This window comes from Indicator indicator, chromosome 16 (genome assembly GCF_027791375.1).
Source record: "Indicator indicator isolate 239-I01 chromosome 16, UM_Iind_1.1, whole genome shotgun sequence".
NCBI classification, from domain to species: Eukaryota; Metazoa; Chordata; class Aves; order Piciformes; family Indicatoridae; genus Indicator; species Indicator indicator.
In genome coordinates, this window is record NC_072025.1 from 259,262 (window position 1) to 283,000 (window position 23,739).

Genomic DNA, 23,739 nt, shown 5'->3' on the forward strand with positions numbered 1-23,739 from the left:
CAGTTCCTAACCCAGCACAGAATGCTCCTGTCCAGGCCGTGGGCTGCCAGCTTGGCCAGGAGTTTGCCACGGGGGATAGTGTCAAAGGCCTTGCTGAAGTCCAGGCAGACTACATCCACAGTCTGCCCCACATCCACCAGGCGATCAACTGAGCATAGCAGATCAGGTTGGTCAGGCAGGACCTGCCCCTCCTAAATCTGTGCTGGCTGGGCTTGATCCCTTGGCCATGCTGTGTGATTGCACTCAAGATGTCCTGTCCACATTGAGGTCAGGCTGACAGGCCTCAGAGCTGCCTGCCAATGCCTGAAGGGATCCGGCAGGAAGGCTGCAGAGGGACTTTTCCTGAGGGTATCTTGAGCAAGGCCAAGGGGGAATGGTTTGGAGCTGAGGCAGAGCAGGGTTAGAGTGGAGCTGGGGAAGAAGTTCTTTGGTGTGGGGGTGGTGAGACTCTGGAACAGGTCAGAGGCTATGGATGCCTCCTGCCTGGGGGTGTTCAAGGCCAGGCTGAAGGAGGCCTTGAGCAGCTGGGTCTAGATCTAGTTGAGAGGTGTCCCTGCCCGTGGCAGGGGTTGGAGCAGATGATCAGGCTGCCCAGGGAGGCTGTGGATGTAGGAGATGATCTCTGAGGTTCCTTCCAACCGGAACCATTCTGTGATTCTATGATTCTGTGAGCTTTATCTGCTGCATCAGGATGAAATAGGAAATAATCTAGAAGTGCCTGTGTTTGGTATTGGGTGATGATGAAATGTCATACAGAATGGTTCCTACAGAGATAAAGGCCCCTGTATGAAGGAGAGATCCCTTGCTTTCAGAAGTACAGAGTCACTCCCATTGACTACTGGTAGTGGGCAGCACCCAGTGGGTTCTTGTGCTGACACTGTATGGCTTCCTAACACATTTGACTACACAATCTCTTAAAATTCATCTGATTTGAAATTGTCCATTGTCATGGGTCAGGGCTGGGCTGGCCCAGAGTGACAGACTGTGATGGTTTTAAGGCTATGCCTTTAATTTCTTTTCGTAGAGTTTGAGTGGAAAAGTAAAAGAATGTAAATAAATCACAACTGGGTGTAAGAAAGCAAAATAATGATTAAACACTTCCATTGGAGAGAGAGAAATGTTCAAGAGTCAGTACTCAAAACAAAGTACAGGCAGTCTGTCTGTTAGTCTGTCTGGTGTTTCTCTGCTGGGCAGTCCGTGTTTCTCTTCTGCACTTTTGCTTTTTGGGAAATAACACACAGCTGCACACTGACCTTGAAAAGCTAGGTTTAACAACCTCTCTGCTTCTTGGCTTTCTTCCTTCTGCCAGTGGTGTCTGGGGAAGGCAGGGAAGGGGGAGACCAAGGGGGCAGCTTTCCTGGCTTTGGCCAGGAGTGTTTTGTGTTGTTTCTGTAAATTGTACATATTTGTAAATACTGTAAATCCTGTCTATTTGTACAGATTCATTGCATTCCATTGCAGACTGTAGTTTTTGCTTTGTAAATACAGCTTCGTTTGCTTCCGAACTGAGCTAGTTTGGTGGTGTTAATGTGGGAGGGGAATTTCAGCCCACCACACTACAACACAGACAAACCCAAAGGGGAAGAGAAACGGAACAAGGGAGAGAGAATAATGGGTTGGAAAAGCTAAAGGCTGTAATGGAAATAATAAAATGAAATAGATACAAACAGATACAAACCAATATCAAAACAAATTCCCAGCTGGCAATGACATCATCATCACCACCGATGTTGGGGGCAGGCACTGAGGAAGTGCCATGCTGGACTCAGCAGATGGGACTTGCATTCAGGAGCTGAATTCAGGAGCTGGATTCAGGAACAGACAGATTGGGATGCAATGCATAAGATACAAAGTCCTCCTCAGACACTGGCCACCGAAATAGAGATCTTATTCCTGGTAATCCCTCAGCTTTATGCTGAATGTGATGTGTATGGAATCAAATACTTGGCTGATTTCTTTAGGGTCACCTGTCCTGTCTAGTCCTCCCCACAGGTGCAGCCCAATGCACCCCAGTGTGGCACAGAAGACTTAGCAGTGGCCTTCTGTGGTCTGTACAGAAGCAAACATAAGCAAGAGCCTTTCTCCACCCCAGCCCTTGGTGCCAATGCCAAACACTGAGCATTCTCACTGAGAGCAGCAGACACTCTGCAGAAATGGCCATTGACTTCAGAAAGTGCAGTGACTTGGGAGAGACTGAGCTGGAAAGTCAAATCACTGCACAAAATTAATTGTCTCAGCTCAGACCAGGACATTGTGCTAAACTACATGAGATAATCAGTAGTTGCTCAGTGTCCTGCAATTCAGTGTCCTTTTGACCTCTTTCCTTCCCAACATAAGAAGTGGAGAAACCACATTCTGTATCTTCTCCTTTTATTCACTTTCATCCAGGAAAGAATTTTTTCTCTAACCTTTTTTTCAGGGGTGATCTCACCTCCTGGTTCCTAAGAGAGTAGATCAATGGGTTCATAGCTGGAGTGACAGCACTATAAATGAGAGACACTTGCATATCCCTCTCCAGAGAGCTACTCGAGGAGGGTGGTGTATAGTTGAAGAGCACTGGTATGTAGAATAGCATAACAATAGTGAGGTGAGAGGCACAGGTGGAGAAGGGCTTCCATCTTCCTTCCTAGCTCTGGACTTTTTGGAAGATGGAGGAGATGATGTAGAGGGGCCCAGAGGGGCCCAGAACAATAGATGTGGTGACAACATCGAGGAAGGTCATGTTGACACTGGTGCTACTGCAAGCCAGATTCAACAGGGGCCTGATGTCACAGCAGAAGTGCTGAACGTGGTTGCGACCACAGAAACTCAACTGAGAGGTCATAACTGGGCGCATCAGGACATGCACAAAGCCAGAAGACCGGCTGGCCACGACCAGCAGCAGGCAGGTCTGGGGGCTCATGATGAGGGTGTAGCACAGGGGGCTGCAAATGGCCACATAGCGGTCATGGCAGCCAGGAGCACAGCTTCAGTACTGCCCGGGAAGTGGAAGAATTGGAGCTGGGCCAAGCAGCCAGCAAAAGATAGGGGCTGATGGACAAAGAGCAAGCCAGTCAACGTCTTGGGAACGGTGGCTGTGGAGTAGAACATATCCAGGCAGGACAGGTTCCCCAGGAAGAAGTACATGGGGGTGTGGCTTGAGCGTCACCAAGGTCACAATGGCTCCATTGTGCACAAGAGTGGCCAAGTGCAGCAAGAGAAAGGAGATGAAGAAGAAGTGCTGCAGCCCCTGGCTAGCGGTGAGGCCCAAGAGGATGAACTCATGGACCTCTGTCTTGTTCAGCATTGCTGAGACACTGAGAGACAAAGGCAGAAGGTCAAGGCCCCAGCGTGGTAAGCAGGAACAGTGTGGCCACAGGGGTGTGTTTCTGCGCTGCTGCAACACAAACAGAGCAGACATGAGCAAAGCACAGCACAGGGAATTAGACAGAAAAGCTGCAGGGAGACAAAAGAAAGGAACATGGCCAGAAGGAACTTGAACAGTGTCTTCTGCTTTCTGGCTGGAGCAGAGTGCAAGAGTACAAAGGGGAAACGTGAAACCCAAACCTTCCCTCTCTGGACGACAGCAGAACGTGCAGGATGGAGAGCACTTCTGCTTCCTCAGCTGCAGACACATTCACCATTCAGCTCTAGCTTCCTGATGCAACCCTTGAGCTCAGCAATAAAGCTCCTGACTCATCCCTCCTTGGGCTTGCTTTCTGCTCTTGTGCCTGCATTTCAAGAAGCAATTACACCTTTCCCCTTCCTGATTGTTTCTCCTCTCTTCCACACTTCTTTGACCTTATGATGGAACCATTTTCATTGTTTCTATCACCAGCCACCACAAGGTGTCCAAGGGACCCCGAACCTCAGCATGTCCTGTGTGTGCTGCTGAGAACAAAGGCAGAGGTTGCCTTGGCACGGGATCCCCACCTGCTGCTATTTCGGACTGCAGCCTTTGCCTGAAGAAGGTCTTTTGCCAAGCAGCAGCAGATGAATGGGAAAGCAGACAGCATCTCATCTCCTACAACACTGTCACACAACAAGACTGCACCCAAATGAGCTGCTGCAGGCTGCAGAGCACTTTGCTTGTCCCCCTGCAGCTGCTCCCAGTGCCCCACTGTGACAGCACCATCAGTTCTGGCCATGCCCACAGCCTGCCCAAGTGCCAAGGAGCCAGCAGCCGCTGCCGCTTTTGTCTGCTCTGCATAGCTTTGGGCATTGCTCTGGGTGAGCCCTGTCCCTCTGCAGTGAAGAGCAAAGCCCTGAGAGAGCTTTCCAAGGACAGGCAGGTGCAGCTAGAGCTTGCTCTCAGTAGAGATTGCAAACTCTACCAGACAGGCTCTTACCTGCCTACATCCAAGGCAGTGATGGTCAGCACTGATGGATGCAACTGATAGGAAAACAACCACTTCCAGACCACTCCTTGGAGAGAGGTTAAAGCACCTCGTGATACATTTGATTGGCTTTCTTGTCTGCTCCACTGCACTGCATACTGCACACTCATACTGAACATGGGTGGGAGGTGGAAAGCCCCCATGGGGTATCTCCAGCCAGTTCCTCTTCTCCTCAGACTGCTTCAGCTTTATCATTGCAGCATGAAATCAGCAAACAAAGAGAAAACTTCCCGACTGATTCCATAGTCACAGAACCCGAGCCTGAAGGTCACTGCCACACACGCGCCTGTGTCCACTCTCAAAACCTGGCTATCGTGTTTCTCGTGGGCTGCTCTCTGAACAAACTCTGTTGGAAACATGATCTCTGACAACATTGTAGACTTCTCCAAGTCCTGGACAGTTGCCTGCAGGAGAGGGATCGGTGAAAGTCTTGTTTTCAGACTCTTGCTGAAACAGAAAGACAGAACAGACCCTGCCTGCTCAATTTGCCTCTTTTCCCAAGTCCATCAGTTCTCTACCAAACAAAAAGGACAACTCTGCACAACCCTCACGTTGCTAATAAGCAGTCTCTTCTTTTTGTAGCAGGATCACATTCTGATGGCCAGACAGAAAGCCACAAACTCAGCTTTGGTGCAGCTGAGAGTTTCTGATCTCCTTTTTCCTTCCACAGTACCTGGCATTCTCCTTGCTGAAGGTGTGCTGAATGCTGCAGAAGGCTGCAGGTGTGATGGAAAGGTCCACCTTGAGTCCCCAGGGGTTGGAGCTGCTCAGGTAGGATGCAAGGAGGAAGCTTTGTAAACGGTACCAGAAGTCTCTGACAGCCCAGTCAGAGGGGGCAGAAAGTTCTTTAATCATGTCCAGAGTGTGCAAAAGATCAACAATGCTATGCAGGAAGCCAATTTGCTGTTGCTCTGCTCAGTCTCCTGAGATGAGCTTTGGGAAGCAGTGGGGAGTTGCAGAGGAGCAAGCAGTGTTGCCTGTGTGTAAGGCATAGATGAGCCATCTGCAAAGCAGAGACAAAAAAAGGAAGCAGCTGTGATGGTTTGAAACTGTCTTTTTAATTTTTCCTTGCAAAGTTCAGAACAGAGAAAGTGAAATATGTAAGTCATTTCATTGGGTTAAGAACAAGTTACTGAATGTTGGTGAATTCTGTTGTGGTCTTATGGGGCTAAGAAGCTATGGTAACTCAACTATGGATGTGCTAGCAGACACATATGAGTTTGTTACTCCTCTTACAACTACAGAGGATCTTGCCTTAATTTTGTTGCTTCTTGGAATAATCATATGGCTACTGATAGCACTGTGTCAAGAAAGACATAAGGCTACTTGCTCTTCCAACTCTGCTGTGAATGTGAAAACCAAGCCAGTAAATTTGGTGGCCACTGTAACCAGAAAGCGTAAAGGAGATGCAGATGCTGCAGGAGATGGTGCAGATGGAGATGAGGGTCCTTCTACTCAGGGTCCCTCTGTTAAGAAAGATCCTTCTGGTGAGGAAGAGAGGGTTAGCCTTAAAACTCTGGTAGACCTCTTGAGACCCCACATGGATGATGGAGATATAGGTCAGGATGTAGACCCTGGTAGATTAGCAACTGCTGGCAGAGCCTCTGAACTCAAGGAAATTCAACGGAGGATTACAACAGGATTATGGGGACAGCAACCTCAGGATGATGATGATGATGATGATGAGGATGACATACAGTCAGCTAATGCACCCAGACAGGAAATTAGACATGTGAGGAAGGATTACATCAGAGGAGATAATGAGCCAGTCCTGTCTTGGCTAGCCAGGTGTTTTGATATGGGAGCCCCAGCATTGGTGGTAGGCGACAAGTCGGCCTCTCAGTTGGGGATGCTCTCAAAGGATACTGGCATAGACAGGCACCTAGGCAAGTGCATTGGTAAAGTTTCTCTGTGGGCACGCCTCCTACTGGCAGTCTCGCTGAGGTACCCCAGCAGAGATGATTTACCATGGAACCCTAAGCCTTGGACCACAATAGCTGAGGGAATCAAGCGTCTGAGAGAATTTGCTGTGAGGGAAGTAATGTATGGAGATCATAAGACTCTGAATCCTGATGAAATTCCTGTTGGAACAGGCCTTGCCAAAAAGCTCATTAAGCTTGCTCCTCCTAATTATGCTACTATTCTGGCAAGCAGGATTGTGGCAAGAAATTATGGTGGAGCACCTCCTACTGTTGGCCATTTCACTGACCAAATGAGGCAATTGGAGGATAGTCTCGCACGTACTTCTTTGGTTTCAGCCATTGAAACTTTGTCTGGAAAGACTGAGAATTGCATGAAAGAGCTGAAGGAGGAACTTAAAACCTCCATATCCAACTTGATGAAGGGGGATGATTCTGATTCCTCTTCCTCCAGATGGATACAAGTTTCAGCTGTTAGGAACAGACGTGCTCCAAGAAGGCCGTTCCAGAATAGGTCAAAACAAAACAGACAGCAGAGGCAATCACGTGGCAGTATCTGGATAACTCTACGTGATCAGTTTGGTGAGAACATGAACAGATGGGATGGTCAACCAACTTCTGATCTTTTCAAGAGGTTACGGGAGCTGCAGAGGGGCAGATCCCGAGGTAGCAATACCAGGAGGGTAGCTGTCGCTTCCTCAGTTTCCCAGAACAACTCTGATAGCTCCAACAGTGATCCTAATTCTGATGCTGGACGATTGTGCCAGCTGTACATGTGGAGGTAATCCCCACCATTAGGGGTGCCCTGCCTTCCGCCAGGGGGAGGTAAGGGATAATGGAGATAACAGAATCTATTGGGATGTGTACATCCAGTGGCCTGGCACTTCAAAATTTCAGAAGTACAGGGCCTTGGTTGACACAGGAGCTCAGTGCACCATAATACCATCAAATTATCAAGGGGGAGAATCTATAACCATTCAGGGAGTCACTGGTGATCTCAAGAGTTGTTTAAGATAGAGGTTGACATAAGTTTAACTGGGAAGCAGTGGAAGAAACATACTATTGTAACAGGTCCTAATGCACCTTGTATTTTGGGAATTGATTTTCTGAGAGAAGGGCGTTTTAAAGACCCTAAGGGTTACAAATGGGCTTTTGGAATAGCAGCTGTAGAAATTGATGGAGGAAAATTGAAGTTGTCTATTAGACCTGAGCTTTCAGATGAATCTGCAGTTGTGGGACAACATGAGATAGAGGATGTAAAGCTGCCGGTTGCTTCTCAAACTGTGCATCACAGACAATACAGAACCAACCGTGACTCTTTGGTGCCCATTCAAAACTTGATTCTTCAGTTGGAGAGTCAGAAGGTCATCAGCAAAACTCATTCACCTTTCAACAGTCCAATCTGGCCTGTGCGAAAGCAGAATGGAGAGTGGCGTCTGACAGTTGATTTCCGTGCCTTGAATGAAGTAACTCCACCCATGAGTGCAGCTGTGCCAGACATGATGGAACTCCAATATGAGCTGGAATCCAAGCAGGCCAAATGGTATGCTACCATAGACATTGCTAATGCTTTCTTCTCTATTCCCATAGCAGAGGAATGCAGGCCTCAGTTTGCTTTCACCTGGAGAGGCATTCAGAACACATTCAATCGTTTGCCCCAGGGGTGGATTCACAGTTCAACCATCTGCCATGCAGTGATCCATGATGCTTTGGAGAAAGGTGGAGCTCCAGAACACATTCAGTTCATCGTTGACATCATCGTCTGGGATGAGACTGCTGAAGAAGTCTTCGAGAAAGGTAACAAAATCCTTGACATTCTCTTGCAAGCTGGTTTCGCTATCAAGCGAGACAAGGTGAAAGGACCTGCCAGGGAAATCCAGTTTCTGGGAGTGCGGTGGCAAGATGGTCGCCGTCACATCCCAATGGATGTGATAAACAGAGTCTCCACCATGGCAAATCCCATCAACAAGAAAGAAACTCTGCGTTTCTTAGGCATAGTGGGATTTTGGAGACTGCACATTCCTGGATACAGTCAGATTGTGAAACCTCTGTATGATGTGACTCGAAAAAGAAACAGTTTCCAATGGGGTCCTGAGCAACAAGCAGCCTTTGACCAGATCAAGCAAGAGGTAGTCCAAGCAATGGGTCTGGGACCTGTCTGAACCAGTCCAGACATTAAGAACATTCTGTACACGGCCGCGAGTGACAATGGTCCAACCTGGTGCTTATGGCAAAGAGCTCCAGGGGAGACACGAGGACGTCCTCTTGGTTTCTGGGGTCGTGGCTACAGAGGCTGAGAGGCAAACTACACTCCAACAGAGAAAGAGATTTTAGCTGCTTATGAAGGAGTGAAAGCTGCTTCTGAAGTGATTGGAACTGAGTCACAACTTCTTCTAGCTCCTAGATTGCCAGTTCTGAATTGGATGTTCAAGGGCAAAGGTTCTTCACCACATCATGCAACAGATGCTACCTGGTCTAAGTGGATGGCTCTAATAACACAGAGAGCTCGAATGGGAAATCTCGAAAGGCCTGGTTTGGTGGAGGTGATCACAAACTGGCCAGAAGGCACAAGCTGTGCAAAACCTTTAGAGGAGAGAGTAACTCGTGCAGAGGAAGCTCCTCCTTACAGTGATCTGTCTGATGATGAAAAGAGATATGCTTTGTTCACAGACGGTTCCTGTCGTCTTGTTGGGAACAAGAGGAGATGGAAATCTGCAGTGTGGAGTCCAATGCGCAGAGCTGCAGAAGCGAGAGATGGAGAAGGAGAATCCAGTCAATTTGCAGAGGTAAAAGCTGTCCAGCTAGCTCTTAACGTAGCTGAACGTGAGAGATGGCCAAAGCTTTATCTCTACACCGACTCGTGGATGGTAGCCAATGCCTTGTGGGGTTGGCTGAAAGACTGGAAGAAGAATGGCTGGCAGAGGAAAGGAAAGCCAATCTGGGCTGCAGATCTGTGGCAAGACATTGCTGCTCACATTGAGAGAATCCCAGTGAAAGTGAGACACATCGATGCTCACATTCCTAAGAGCAAAGCTACTGAAGAACAACAACACAACCATCAGGCAGATCTAGCTGCAAGGGTTTCCCAGGTGGACACAAACTCTGATCCTGATCCTGATCTTGACTGGAAACACCGAGGTGAGCTGTTTTTAGCTCGGTGGGCCCATGACTCAGGACATCAAGGCAGAGATGCAACCTACCGATGGGCTCGTGACAGATCCATTGACATTTCCATGGATGCTATCGCACAAGTCATCCATGATTGTGACATTTGTGCTGCTATTAAGCAGGCAAAGAGGATCAAGCCCTTGTGGTACGGTGACCGATGGTCCAAGTACAAGTATGGTGAAGCCTGGCAGATTGACTACATCACTCTACCTCGTTCTTGATCTGGTAAGCAGTATGTGCTGACTATGGTAGAGGCAAGCACTGGATGGCTGGAAACTTATCCAGTTCCTCATGCAACTGCACGTAACACCATTCTTGGCCTGGAGAGACAAATCCTGTGGAGACACGGAACTCCAGAGAGGATTGAGTCAGACAACGGAACTCATTTCAAAAACAATCTTGTAAAAAACTGGGCCACAGAGCACGGCATCGAGTGGATATTCCACATTCCCTACTATGCACCAGCTGCAGGAAAGATAGAACGCTACAATGGTTTGCTGAAAACCACTCTCAAAGCCATGGGGGGTGGATCTTTGAAAAACTGGGAGAAACATTTAGCACAAGCAACCTGGTTAGTGAATAGTAGAGGTTTAGTGAATCGAGCTGGACCTGCCCAATCAGATTTGTTGCGAAAGGAGGAAGGTGATAGAGTCCCTGTTATCAGAGAAAAGAATCTGTTAGGCAAAACTGTTTGGGTATTTTCTCCTTCAGGAGAGGCCAAACCTGTCTGAGGGGTGGTTTCTGCTGAAGGTCCTGGTCACACCTATTGGGTGATGCAAGAAAATGGTGAAATTCAGTGTATTCCACAAAGATATCTAACTTTGGCTGAGAGAGGTTAAATTCAGAGTGTTGTGCAGATACAGCATCGCGCCCAAGAGGAAAGTCCATGAGATCTACGGTGCACGAACCCTGAGAGCCCTGAGTCACCTGAGAGTCCCTGTTCCTTCCTTCGCTCCATCTGTGAGGAAACAAGCTGTTTGATGTTTTTCCTGTGATTTGACTCTTTTGAATCATCTACATCTGAGATAGCCGGAATGGACTATGGTCTTTATTCACTTATTGTTGTAGATATTATTTTAGATTAGATAAATGGTAGTAGCAGCCAATGGAATTGTTTAGAAGGGGTGGACTGTGATGGTTTGAAATTGTCTTTTTAATTTTTCCTTGCAAAGTTCAGAACAGAGAAAGTGAAAGAATGTAAATAAGTCACTATTGGGTGTAAGAAAGCAAAATAACGATTGTTCTAAACACTTCCATTGGATAGATAGAAATGTTTAAGAACTATTACCCAAAACAAAGTAGGCATTCGGCACATTCTGTGTTTTGCAGTGGGGGCAGTTGCTGGGCTGTCTGGCTGCTGTTTTCTTCTTCTCTTCTGGCTGAAGATAACACGTACTGACCTTGGCAGCTAAGTTAACAACTTTCTGCTTAACTAACTCTGCTTCTCTGTCCAGGGGGGTCTGGGGGGAAGCTCCTGGGAGAGAGAGAGGCCCCTTTGGAAGGGTCCCCTTGGGGGGAAGCAAAGGGAGATCGGTTGTGCTTTTCTGTTGATTGTATATTTGTGAATGTCGTGAATTTTGTATATTTGTACATATTCATTGCATTTCATTGTAGATTTTAGACTTTGCTTGTAAATACAGCTTTTCATTTGCTTCCAGACTGAGCTAGCCTGGTTATTGTTGGTGGGGGGGAAATTTCAGCTCACACCGACACAGCAGCCCACAAAGCACAGACAAGAACAAAACCAAACCAAACCCAAACCTGACCAAACCCTACCCCAGCACTGCTCCACCTACTCTCCCAGGAACAAAGAGAACCCATCACAAACATCTTCAGCTCAGTGCATGGAATTTATGGCTGAAGTTTCTGCTGGCTGCAACCTCACCTACACTGGAGCAACCTCAACCACACTGGAGCAACTTCAACCACACTGGAGCAGCCTCAACTGCACTGGAGCAACCTCAAACCGTGCTGGAGCAACCTCAACCACACTAGAGCAACCTCAAACCGCACTGGAGCATCCTCAGCCACACTGGAGCACTGCTCAGGCATTGAGACCTAGATCTCATTCAAATGCCAGAATTGGTGAAAGCTGCCTCTTTGTAGTCCAAAACTTCCCAAATTTGCATCCTGAGCTTCATTTTCAGTCCCATGGAAGCATTTCCACAATGCTTTGCAGAAGTGACTCTCTCAGTTCCAGCCCAAGGAGTTCTGGCATAAGCATGGGAATCCCACAGGAGCTTTTGGGTTCCACTTTTGATGCCTCTTTCTAGGAAGGTGGCTTTCATAGCTCCTCTGTACAGCTTCTGGCCACTCAGCTCCAGCCTGATGGTTTGAAATCCCAGCATGCTGGGCACAGCTTTGCAGACACAGACAATGGCGCTGGGAAGAAACCTCTGCAGGCTCTGGTCCTTCCGCTGCCGAAAGGAGGACAGTTGGACAGGGTCTTGTCCAGTCAAATTTTCAACAACCTCAAGGGCATTTAGGCAAACTCTCTGGGCAGCCACTTTCAAGTCTGAACACCCTCCAGGTGAAAAAGTATTCTCTGGTATCTAACCCAGATTTCCCATGTTCTGACTTGTGTCCATCACCTCACACCTCCCCATTGTGCTCCTCTGGGAAATGGTTGCTCCAGTTTTCTCCAAGAGAATTCACCCCACAAAAAGTAGTGGTAGACAGCAAGATGATATTCTGCAAGGTACAAGGATGGAGAAACCTAGTCTCCCAGCCCCTGCTCGAGGTGGCCTTGAGGTGTGTAAGACCACTGATGACCCTCTTGGCCTGGTGTGCTCTACTGGACTTTCTCCACCAGACAATGTCTTTCTAGTATGACCACCCCAACACTGGACACATTCTGACAGATGTGATCTCAAAAGTGGCAAAGGGAGAGGAAGGAACCCTCCTGTGCAGAGGGTTGTGATCTGTGGGGCAGGGTCTAGTTGGAGGCCTGTGGTCAGTGGCATTCCCCAGGGGTCAGTGCTGGGTCCAGTCTTGTTCTACATCTTCATCAATGACTTGGATGAAGAGTGCACCCTCAGCCAGTGTAAAATCCTGCACTGCCAGAGCATGGCGGGGGGGAGGGTGAGGGGATGACACGGATTCCTCTTGTACATCCTCACAGCTGCTGCAGGCTGCAGGTAGAAGAATCAAGCATGGACACACACCTCTGTTTGTTTTTTTCTCAGGAGCCAGCTAAGAATGAGGGATGGAGATATTGCCTGATGTTTCTGAAACTGGTAGAATTTTGTCTTCCTCTTCAGGAAGGACAAGAATTCCAAAGCCAGAGAGGAAGAGAAATGACCAAGAGAGAGGGGCAAAAAAAAAAAAAAAAAAAAGAAACAACCAAAAAAAGTCTTTGTGTTCCTCTGTAAAGGGCAGCATCTCCTCACTGATTCCAAAAACTCCTGCTGCTAATGGGTGGAGGTTATTTGGGTTCCCATGTGCTCCCAGTGGGATAAGGTCTCCAGACAGCAGCTTTCTGGTATGATGACACTGTGCCATAAACAATCTTTTTGTATTCATTGCCTCCATAAACACACAGGATGTTTTGGGACGTGCTGGCTGGCTGAGCACAGCATAAGCAAAGCTTCCTTCTACATGTTCAGAGTTGTACAAGTAAGTGACAAAACTGTGAGCAGCAACAGCAGCTCCTGCTGTCCACACTGTACTGCTGGTACAGGCTGTGAAACGACTTTCAGGAGATCCCAACATAGGTTTGCATTTCCTCATACCCTGATTTGTGCAGTTTTAGTGATTTCTCAAAAATACCATGCTCTGAACAGTTGCTCCATCCTCCTCCTCTGAGCCTCAGCGGTTCCTAGCCTCTGCTTGCCTGCTCAAGCACATTGCTCCAGTGATGTTTGCCTGTGCATGGGTGGGGATTTTGTGGCTGCCCAATCAAGTGTATTCCCTAAAGCATCTGGATGGTACTTTGCATTTTCAAAGAACAAGAAATAACTAAGAATTTTTTGGTTTCAAATATTCATGCTCTGCTTGAGCATGCAGATGCAGTCATGCAACTCCTACCTGAAATAGAATCGAGCCTAGCTTAGCTTGTTTATGGAGGCCATGGATACAAAAAAGAACTCAATTTAACCTCCACCCATTAGTAGCAGGAGCTTTTGGAGTCTTCTTCCTTGAAGAGAAAGAGAAAATTCTACCAGTTTCAGAAACATAGGCAATATCTCCATCCCTCATTCTTAGCTGGCTCCTGAGAAAAAACCAGAACAGAGGTGTGTGTCTGTGCTTGATTATTCTACCTGCAGCTTTCAGCAGCTGTGAGGATATACAAGAGGAATCCGTGTCGTCCCCCCCCCCTCCATGCTCTGGCAGTGCAGGATTTTACACCTGAGCTCATCTCATTCCCAGGAGTGCAAATGCAGAAGGAAAATAATTCTGTTCTTCTGATGTGTCCTTCAAATGTCAGCCAAGCGCATTTTGACTGGAACAGTCCAGCAAGCTTCCCAGAGAAAAAGTTCTGTGAGCAGGTCTGATGAGCTCTGAATTGCCAGAGAAATGCAGGAAGGTGCAGACGTTGGTGACCACTCTGCTGTGTGCAGCTCTTTGTGTGCTGAGCGTCTCTTTACTGCCCGGAGTTAAGCTTGAGGGAGCGCTCAGAAGATGGAGCCTTTAATGGTTTGACAAAACAAATGTGGTGGGGGCAGGAACACTTTTACTAATTTAAACTGGGTCCAGTTTGGGTCATCCTTTTGCAGGGCTAGCAGTGAAAATCCTGTAGGTAAGTCACTTGTACTTGAGCCAAAGCAGCTCAGTGATCTCCATATCACCTAGCTTGGGCCACCAATAATGCAATTAATTTGGACTAATTCCAGATATCCAAACATGTGGACATTGCACACTCACTCCATCACTAATGGTAGCACCAATCCTGGCATCCTTGGACATCCACCTTGGCAGGTGAAGGATTGGTGCTTCTGCCTTGTGCTGCGTTCCTGGTCATTAAGCCTAAAGTGATCCTCAGAGGACTTCCTCACCTCTAGGTGTCTACAGACATTACTGTGGTGGAGTTCATGGAGACACATCCAGCTGATGCAAAAGGAAGTTCTCCTGTCTCATCCTAGGTGACCTGCACTTGGGAGGCTTCCATTCTTTCTCTGGACAGCAGACACAGAGTGGCTGGTTGACATTTGCGTGGCTGTCTGCTGGTCACATAATGCAGAGCAGATGATTCCCAGCCTGTGACTGCTAGAAGGGTCTTGTACAGGTTCCCCAGCTGTGATATTTTACAGTGGCTAACTGCCATTTCCAGTCCAAGTTTCTCCTCATGTTTTAAACCCCTTTTACTTGCAGCCCTGCCCATTTCTGAGACCACAAAGTCTGTCCCAAGCTACTAAATCTTTGGTAGTGTGGTTTGTTTTTTTTCTCTTTTAGGATGGGACCTGAGGAGGAAATGAAGCCAGGGAACCAAACCGTCACTGCTCACTTCTTACTTTCGGGGATTGCTTTCCATGGCAAGGTGTGGCTTCTATTTTCCATGCTGATATCTATCATGTTCCTGGCCATCTTGATAGGGAACGCCCTAATTGTTGTGATCACCACCATAGACCCTGTCCTGCACACACCCATGTACTACTTCCTAAAGACCCTATCCTGTACACACCCATGTACTACTTGCCTTGACGGAGATCTGCTCCAACCTGAGCATTGTCCCCAAGATGCTCACAATCCTCCTGCTGGAGAGAAAAGTTATTTCCTTCATAGCTTGTGCCTTGCAGCTCAGCTGTGTCGTTCTCTGTGACGTGCGAGTGCTTCCTCTTAGGAGCCATGGCTTACGACCAGCAGGTGGCCATCTGCCACCCGCTGCACTACGCCACCCTGATGAACAGGGACTGCTGCTTCAAGGTGGCTCTTGGGTGCTGGCTGTCTGGTGTCCCCGTGGCTCTGGGCATCAGCACATGGTTATTTACCCTGCCCTTCTGTGGGAGAAACACAGTCTATAATTTCTTTTGTGATGTTTCTCCTGTGCTGAAACTGGTGTGAGCAGACACAGCTTTCTTTGAGCTGCTGATTTTTATTGCCATTGTCACAATCGTGATGATTCCCTACTCTCTGGTAGCCATCTCTTACCTTCACATTGTCCATCCTGTTCTTCAGGTACCCTCCTCCGAGGGCCAGAGGTGAGCCTTTTCCACCTGTGCAGCTCACCTGGTGTAGTCACTCTTTTCTACAGCACAGCTGGCATCATTCACCTGCGACCCAAGTCTGGCCTCTCATTCGACATGAAGAAATCGGTGTCCCTGTCTTACACGGTTGTCATGCCCATGCTCAACCCCATCGTCTACAGCCTGAGGAACCAGGAAGTCAAGGAAAGCCTGAGGAGGTGCATTGAGAAGTGCTTACTGTGAGAGCAGATGGCTGTTTCTCCCCCATCCAGGGGATGGATTCCTTCTAGCTGCACAGAACATGAATGTTTCCCTTGTAAAGCAAAATTAAGTGGAGTTGATGGATGAAATAAAAGCCTGTCAAAAAGATCTGGGCTCTTTTAGCAGGCCTTTGCTGTTCAGCTCATAAAAACCTTGGCCTTTGGAGCTCTATGTGTTCATTGAGCGTTCATTGTCATTGCACCTCTGGCCTTGCAAATGAGTAAGGAAACCTGGCTCAGTGCAAGAACATCACAGCAACAGGTTGTACAATTCTTGTCTTCCCCCAGCACTCTGCCTTTAGCTCCATCACTATAAAATACGAGTAGTGTGGAAAAAAACAGAAAAAGAGAAGTTTGGTTTGGTTCCCCCTTCAGAGCAAAAGTGATAGCCTGCAACTTTTTGCTCCCCACCCCCCCCCCCCAAAACTCCTCAAGAACAAGTTCTGAAACATGCCAGTGCCTTAGGATTGGAGGACAGGAGCTGTGTCTCCTGGCAGTGTCCTTCCTAACCATGGCAGAGACTGGCTTCAAGACCAGATTTGCTCTGTGTCTTTCCCATCTCAGAGCAAAGCTCAGTTTTCAAACCAGCCAGGAAGGACCTGAGCTCCAGACAGAAAGTGTGAAGTGAGACATTGCCAGCTCACTGCTGTAGCTTTTTTTTCATCAACTCCCTTCTCATGGAGGCTAACAGAAAACTGTGGGAGGGGATTGGGTCTGGACTAGTTGAACCTGATCCTTTCTGTCTGATCTTTTCCTAGCTCACCAGGTGGGGGTGGTCATTAAAGCCAAACGTGACTTGTCCTTTTCTTTTCTCTCTGCTCATTTTGGTCTAGCTTTACCCCTGTGGTGAATGAAGCCTATGACCCAAGGGTATATCCTTAAAGTGGTGGGACATGGCCTACGTGTTCAGCTGGAACCCCCTCTCCCCTCTGGAGTGAAGGGGGGGAAGTCTGGGCGCCACTTTGTCTGAGTAGACCATCTCCTGGGTCATTTGCGACAATGGCACTCCGATGACATGCCCATTGTCCTTTGTTCACAAGTTATGTTCACATTATATTTGGTGAAACATCAGTTCATTGGTCAATTGCTCTGTTTAACAAGGATGCTCACTGGACCAGTGTCCGTGCAGCAAATGTTAAATAGGGGTTGTTTTGGACAACTCGTGTTCCGTATTCCGTGTCCGGTATCCGTGTTCGGTGCTCCGTGTTAATACCCGCGCCTGTTCCCGTGTGCGTGCCCGTGTTTGCCTCGTGCCTTCTGCCGCCGAGAGATCCGGCTTGCCCGGGACTCGAACCGTTACGGTTCGAGTGCATTGCCGCAGGTCGCCGCTTCTGCCCAAAGGACCGGCTCCCTCCCCAGCCGATCTCCGTAAGATTGCGGAAAGGGTCGCTCCAGCTTCGCAGAGGAGCCGCTTTTGGCCGTATCCTGCGGCCGCATCGACAAGGGTTTTCCCCTGGAGCGGCAAGCTTGTTTACACAGCGCAACGGCGAACTGACATGCAAAGCCTCCGGGAATCACCGGTAATCTTCCAGGACCCTTTGTTCCGAGATAAGCCGCTACCACGCGGCACGGCACCATGCGGCCGGCGCTATTTGTATCACGTTATTACGATACATCCGTGCTACGATTTCCGGGACTATAAAACAGTATCAAGAAAAGAACCTCGAGAACTTTCTTCAGTTAGTGAGTAAACTGAGCATTTCTTCATAGAGTTTCTGGGGCAGTTTGTGCAAACTGCCTGTTTGTGGGCTTGCCGATTCCCGAAAAGCACTCACCCCCCCGCCCCCACTTCTCTCTACCTCACTCCAATTTAGTTTCACTTTCTAAACACATAGATTTCCTCAAACTATTCAAAGTGTCTGTATATATACATTCTGCAGAGTTGATTCTTTCCGACTGAATACTAGAACCTGTAAATACCAATGATTTAGAGAAGGACAGGAAACTTAGTAAGTTTCTTGTATTATGCCTTTATCACAGCGCTGGACACAGGTAGGATCTCTCCAAAAGACCTGTGTATCGAAAGAGATTTCAGTACAAACTTATATAGTCCATGCTTCTTATCTTATTCAGAAATATATCAATGTGAAAATATCAATGTGAAAATAACAGAGGGATGTTGAGGTTTACACAGGTAACTCCGTTTCCTCCTGTCTATACAAAGTTATCTATCTAAAGATGACAGGGGATGGCAATATTTCACAGAAAGTCAAAGGTTATACAGGGGATGGAAGTCCTGGTTCCTGTTTGTTGGGCTTTTCCTTCTTTTCTTCAATCATTTCCCTCCTTTCTTCCATCCAATAGTATATTCCTATACTATATTCTCTTAAAATAATTTCCAGTTTCCAACTCATGCCTAAGTTTATCATTTTTATACCTCTGATATGATTTCACATCACTCTTTCCAATACACATAATTACCTTAATCAAGACTACTATTAATACTATTAATATGATAATCATTACAATTCCTACTAATAATTGTTTAAGCCAGAAAATGTTGGGCATCCACGAGGTTAACTTCTCCCAGAGGTTTGAAAATCCGTATGATATATCATCCCTGCTCACTTCATGGAATACCTTACTTTGTTCCCATATTTTATGCAAGTCCATTTCTATCTTCTTTTCCTCGTTTACATATGAGCAACAACTATCATTCACTATTGTACATAGTCCTCCTTCTTTGGCAAATAAAATATCTAAAGCGTATTTAAACTGTCCTGTAATTTTATGCAGACTCTCTATTTCCTTCTGCTCTGCACGAATGGCATCCTCAGTTGCTGCAAGGGCAATCTCCATACTGGCTGAGTTATTCACTGTAGCCTTTTCTAATTCACTTACTCCTATCATAGGAATCAGCCATCTAACAAAACTATGGAATCCCGTCGGTCTCTCTATTAGTGGGTTTAGTACTCTCTTTACCCTTCTCCAGGGACTTCTTACAATCCCTGTAATTATTTCATTATGTATTGTATACTGTGGGATCAATTGTCCCCCTACACAATGTCCTTCCCAGTTTTCTGGTAAGCTCTTTCGTGCATATCCATCTCCACACAGCCACCACCAACCTGGAGCCATCTTACACTGATTCAAATATGATTGCTTTTTAAAATCATAATACTGTTTTAACCTCCTCTTGAGTTCTCTAAATTTTCCTATTTTAGTAGTATTTATGCAACTTGGTAACTCAAAGATTTTTAAAAAATGCCTATTCCCAAATGGGAATCTGGTAATATTTCTGTCAGTACATCTTGCGTATGCTTTAATTTCTTGTTTCTCATCCCAAGGTAAAAGATCATATTTAGGTCCCTTTTCTCCATTCCCCATTCCATATTGGCACGTAAGATCTGAAAAATCTTTACCTACTTTAACTTCAAATGTCCAATTCTTATGAGGTATTCCATAAAGTGGCACTTCTAATTGATCAGTTGGGAGAGTAGTACATAACCAACATGACTCTAGCTTAAACCCTAAAGTTATATTTCTCATTACTTGTACATACAAATTATTATCCCACGCTATCACTATTACTATTTTAAATAACAGCAAATAAGTAAACATTATTGACGAGTTATTCTCAACTTCAAATCTCCCAGCTCTTCTGCTTTCCAAGGGCTGCCTTTTGCCTTCTTTACCCGCGTGTGATGTATCCAAGCAGCTTGCTCTCTGATTTTGATAGCTGTGAAGGATATCAGCAACACTTGATATGGTCCTGTCCACTTGGGTTCCAGGGGATTTTCTGAAAGAGATCTAACATAGACATAATCTCCAGGTTCTACATCATGAACTGGTTTGTCTAGTCCCCTCACATTGGTTCCAATCACTTGTTTGTTAATCATGTTTAAATTCTTATAAATCTGTTGGATATACTTATTCAGCATCTCTTCTCTGAACTGCCCTGGTTCAGAAGGATTCATTGTTCCTACCACATAGGGACTTCCAAATAGAATTTCAAATGGACTTAGCCTTTCCTTAGTCCTTTGCTTAGTTCGAATTCGCAGCAGGGCAATTGGTAATGCTTGTGGCCAAGGGAGTTTTGCCTCCTGTCCAATTTTTATTATCTGATTCTTAATTAAGTGGTTCATTTTCTCCACCTGTCCACTTGAGCGTGGATTGTAAGGAGTGTGGAGTTGCCAATCAATTCCTAAGATCTTACTTATTTGTTGTACTACCTTGGCCACAAAATGTGATCCTCTGTCTGAGGAAATAGTAGTAGGCACCCCAAACCGGGGTATTATTTCTTGTAACATTGTTTTGGTAACCTCCCGAGCTTTGTTTGTGCGACAGGGAAATGCTTCTGGCCAAACAGAGAAGGTGTCGGTAAGTACCAAAAGATATCTATATCCCCCCTTTCTTGGGAGTTCAGTGAAATCAATTTGCCACTGTTGTCCCGGATAATTTCCTCTACTAATCTTTCCCAGCTTGACTTCTTTCACCACCTTGGGGTTGGCCCTAAGACATACTTCACATTGTCGAGTTACCTGCTCTACAGTGGTGTACAGTTTTCGTGCTCTGCACTCCTGAACCAACTTTCGATACAGAGCTTCAGCTACCCAGTGAGTTTTTCCATGTTCCATCTGAACAAAATACCCAAAGGAGGTTAGTAGGTATGACTAATTTCCCATCCGGTGTCCTAGCCCATCCTTTCTCTACCCTAGTCCCTAAAAGGTCCTTAATTAATTTCTGATCTTCTGTGTTATACACAGGCTCTGGTTCCTTTTGCTCAATTGTCAGTTTACCATCCGGGACCAAAACAAATTCTGCCACCTCTTTTCCCTCCCTGGCCACTGTTTTATCTGTTTTGTCTGCCAACCGGTTACCTCTTTCTTGACCAGTGTTTCCCTTTAGGTGTGCTCTGCAGTGCATTATAGCTACTTTGCTTGGTTTCTGTACTGCTTCCAATAACCTCAATATTTCTTCTGCATGCTTAATGCCTTTTCCTTGGGTTGACAATAGTCCTCTCTCTTTCCAGATGGCTCCATGGGCATGCACTACTCCAAAGGCATACTTGGAGTCTGTCCATATGTTTGCACTTTTTCCTTGAGAGAGCTCTAAGGCTCTAGTTAGAGCAATTATTTCCGCCTTTTGGGCAGAAGTGTTACCTGGTAGTGCTTCTGCCTCAATCACTTCCTCTTCTGTAGTTACAGCATACCCAGCCTTTCTTTCTCCCTGGATCACAAAACTGCTTCCATCAGTATACCAGTTATGATCTGCCATCTCCAGGGGTTCTTCCTTCAGGTCAAGTCTGCTGGAGTAAGTGGCCTCGATTATTTCCAAACAATCATGGATTACTGGCTCTCCATTACTTCCCTGGAGGAAAGAGGCTGGATTGACAACATTAGTGACTTTGATCTCCACATCATCCTGCTCCACTAATATAGCCTGGTATTTAAGGAATCGTTGTGGAGACAACCAGTGTCCCCCTTTAGCTTCCAGCACAGCAGAGACAGTATGTGATACCAGGACTGTGATTTTCTGTCCCATTGTGAATTTGCGGGACTCCTGAATGTTGACTGCGACTGCAGCCACAGCCCTCAGGCATCCTGGCCATCCTTTGCTTACTTCATCCAGTTGTTTGGAGAGGTATGCCACTGCTCTTCGATAGGGTCCTAAAGTTTGTGCGAGGACCCCAAGTGCTATTCCCTTACTTTCATGGGAATATAACAAAAAGGGTTTAGTGACATCAGGTAGGCCTAGTGCTGGTGCCCTCATAAGTTCCCTTTTTAAAGTGTGGAAAGCTTGTTTAGCTTCTGCATTCCATTGCAGAGTGCTACCAGACTTCCTCAATAATTCATAAAGAGGTTTGACAAACAGGCCGTAATTATAAATCCATAACCTACACCAGCCTGTCATTCCCAAGAAGGTTCGGAGTTCTTTTACTGTGTTGGGAAGTGGAATGGAGCATATGGCTTCCTTCCTTTCAGGGCCCAGTACTCGTCCTGCAGTTAATTCATATCCCAAGTAAGTTACTTGCTGCTGTACTATTTGGGCTTTTTGTGGGGAGACTCAATACCCATTAAGTCCCAGAAAATTTAACATACTAACAGTCCACTTTTCACATTCTTCTGTGGTTCGAGTTGCTATCAAGATGTCATCTACATACTGTAGTAGGACTCCGTCTCCTTCTGGCTGATCCCACTTCTCCAATTCTTTTGCCAGTTGATTTCCAAAAATAGTGGGGCTGTTTTTAAATCCCTGGGGCAACACTGTCCAGGTCAGTTGGCATTTTCGGTTAGTTTCTGGATTCTCCCATTCAAAAGCAAACAGCAACTGACTTTCAGGGGCCAGAGGTAGGCAGTAAAAAGCATCTTTTAAGTCCAGGACAGTAAACCATTCTAACTCTGTCCTCAATCGAGTTAAGAGAGTGTATGGGTTTGCTACTACCGGATGAATGTCCCTCGTGATTGTATTTATGGCCCTTAGATCCTGTACTAGCCGATACCCCCCTGTGGGTTTCTTCACGGGCAAAATTGGGGTGTTGTATGATGATTCATATTCTGTTAACAGCCCATATTTTATAAATTTTTCTATAGTGGGCAAAATTCCTTCCCTATCTTTTCTCCTTAAAGGATATTGCTTTATCCTGATTGGTTGGGCTCCAGGTTTAAGATCTATTGTTATCGGTAAAGCATTTTTGGCCCTTCCAGGGTGCTCAGTGTCCCAAACTCCAGGATATACCTGATCTTTTATACTTTCTATTATTTATTTTCCCTCTCATTGAAGGCTCATTAGTGCAAGACTTAAAACCTCAATTAACTGTTCCTCCCTTACCCTAAATTCTACCTTCCCCTTATTAAATTTAATTTCAGCTCCCAATGCTTCTAACAAATCCCTTCCTAGTAATGACTTTGGGGCATTTGGCATATATAAAAACTTATGTAAGCCACAGGTTTTACCATATTTATATTAAAGAGGTTTAAAAAAATACGCCTTCTCAGTTTGACCTGTAGCCCCTACCACAGAAACATAGCTCTCATCCAAAGGTAGCAAAGCTTCATTTAAGACTGAAAAGGTTGCTCCCGTATCAACCAGAAACTCCAATTTCTTTTCCTTTTCCCCTAGCCTTATTACAACCAGAGGGTCTGCCAGGGTAATTCCCTCCGGTCCCCCCTAATCAACCTCTTCCAGCTGTGCCTGTACCCTATTTTTCTTTTTCCTTTATGGACATTCTCTTTTCCAGTGTCCCTTCTTCCTACAGATTGCACATTGATCCTTTTCCAACCGTGCCCTGGTAGGCCCTTTATTCTCCCTATTTTCCTGCAGTGCTGCCACCAACATCCTTTTTTCTTTTCTTCTATTCTCTTCTTCCCTGTTAGAGAATACCCTCCATGCTACATCCAAAAGTGTCTCCAAATCCCTTCCCTGCGGAGCTGGCAATTTTTGCAACCTCTTTCTGATATCACCAGCAGATTGCCCAATAAATAATGATACCAGTTGTTGTGTACCTACTTCTGACCCAGGGTCAAGAGAGGTATTTTCCTCATGACCTCCCTCAGCTTATCTAGGAATTCTGAGGGCGATTCACCAGGCCCTTGTCTGACTGAGTATAATACAGACCAATTAATTGTTTTTGGGATAGCTTTTTCCATTCCCCTGGCTATAAATTCCCAGTACTCTTCCAGTCTAGTTCTTTGCAGGGCATCGTTTGTATTCCATCCTGGATTTTGGAGTGGAAATACATCCCCTATATTTGCTCCCCTTCCCCGAGTTTGTACTCTTTCTGTTGCTATTTCTAATCCATGTCTTTCAATTAATTGTTTTTCTGTTTCAGTCATTTGTTCCAGTAATAACTGGATATCATCCCAGTCTGGGTTATGCTGCCTGATCATAAATCGAAAATGAGTAGCTGTCCCTGTAGGGTCATTACGATAATTTTTAGCCTTTTCCCTCCAGC

General features: G+C 46.3%; 2 protein-coding genes and 1 pseudogene across 2 annotated transcripts in view; 2 read left to right on the forward strand and 1 right to left on the reverse strand.

The window, feature by feature from the left end:
* Positions 1–2,380: 2,380 nt before the first annotated feature.
* On the reverse strand, positions 2,381–3,286 carry LOC128972309 (olfactory receptor 12D1-like). Its single transcript, XM_054388185.1, is given in 3 exon segments — positions 2,381–2,952; positions 2,955–3,136; positions 3,138–3,286. Coding segments are annotated over 3 exon segments (903 nt in total).
* An 11,569-nt stretch (positions 3,287–14,855) lies between these two features.
* Positions 14,856–15,828, forward strand: LOC128972233 (olfactory receptor 10A2-like; annotated as a pseudogene).
* A 1,593-nt stretch (positions 15,829–17,421) lies between these two features.
* Positions 17,422–23,739, forward strand: part of LOC128972234 (dual oxidase maturation factor 2-like) — an 11,303-nt gene continuing 4,985 nt past the window's right edge. The window contains exon 1 of the mRNA XM_054388102.1: positions 17,422–17,439. Coding sequence (XP_054244077.1) covers positions 17,422–17,439 — 18 coding nt within the window. The remainder of the gene's footprint in view (positions 17,440–23,739) is intronic.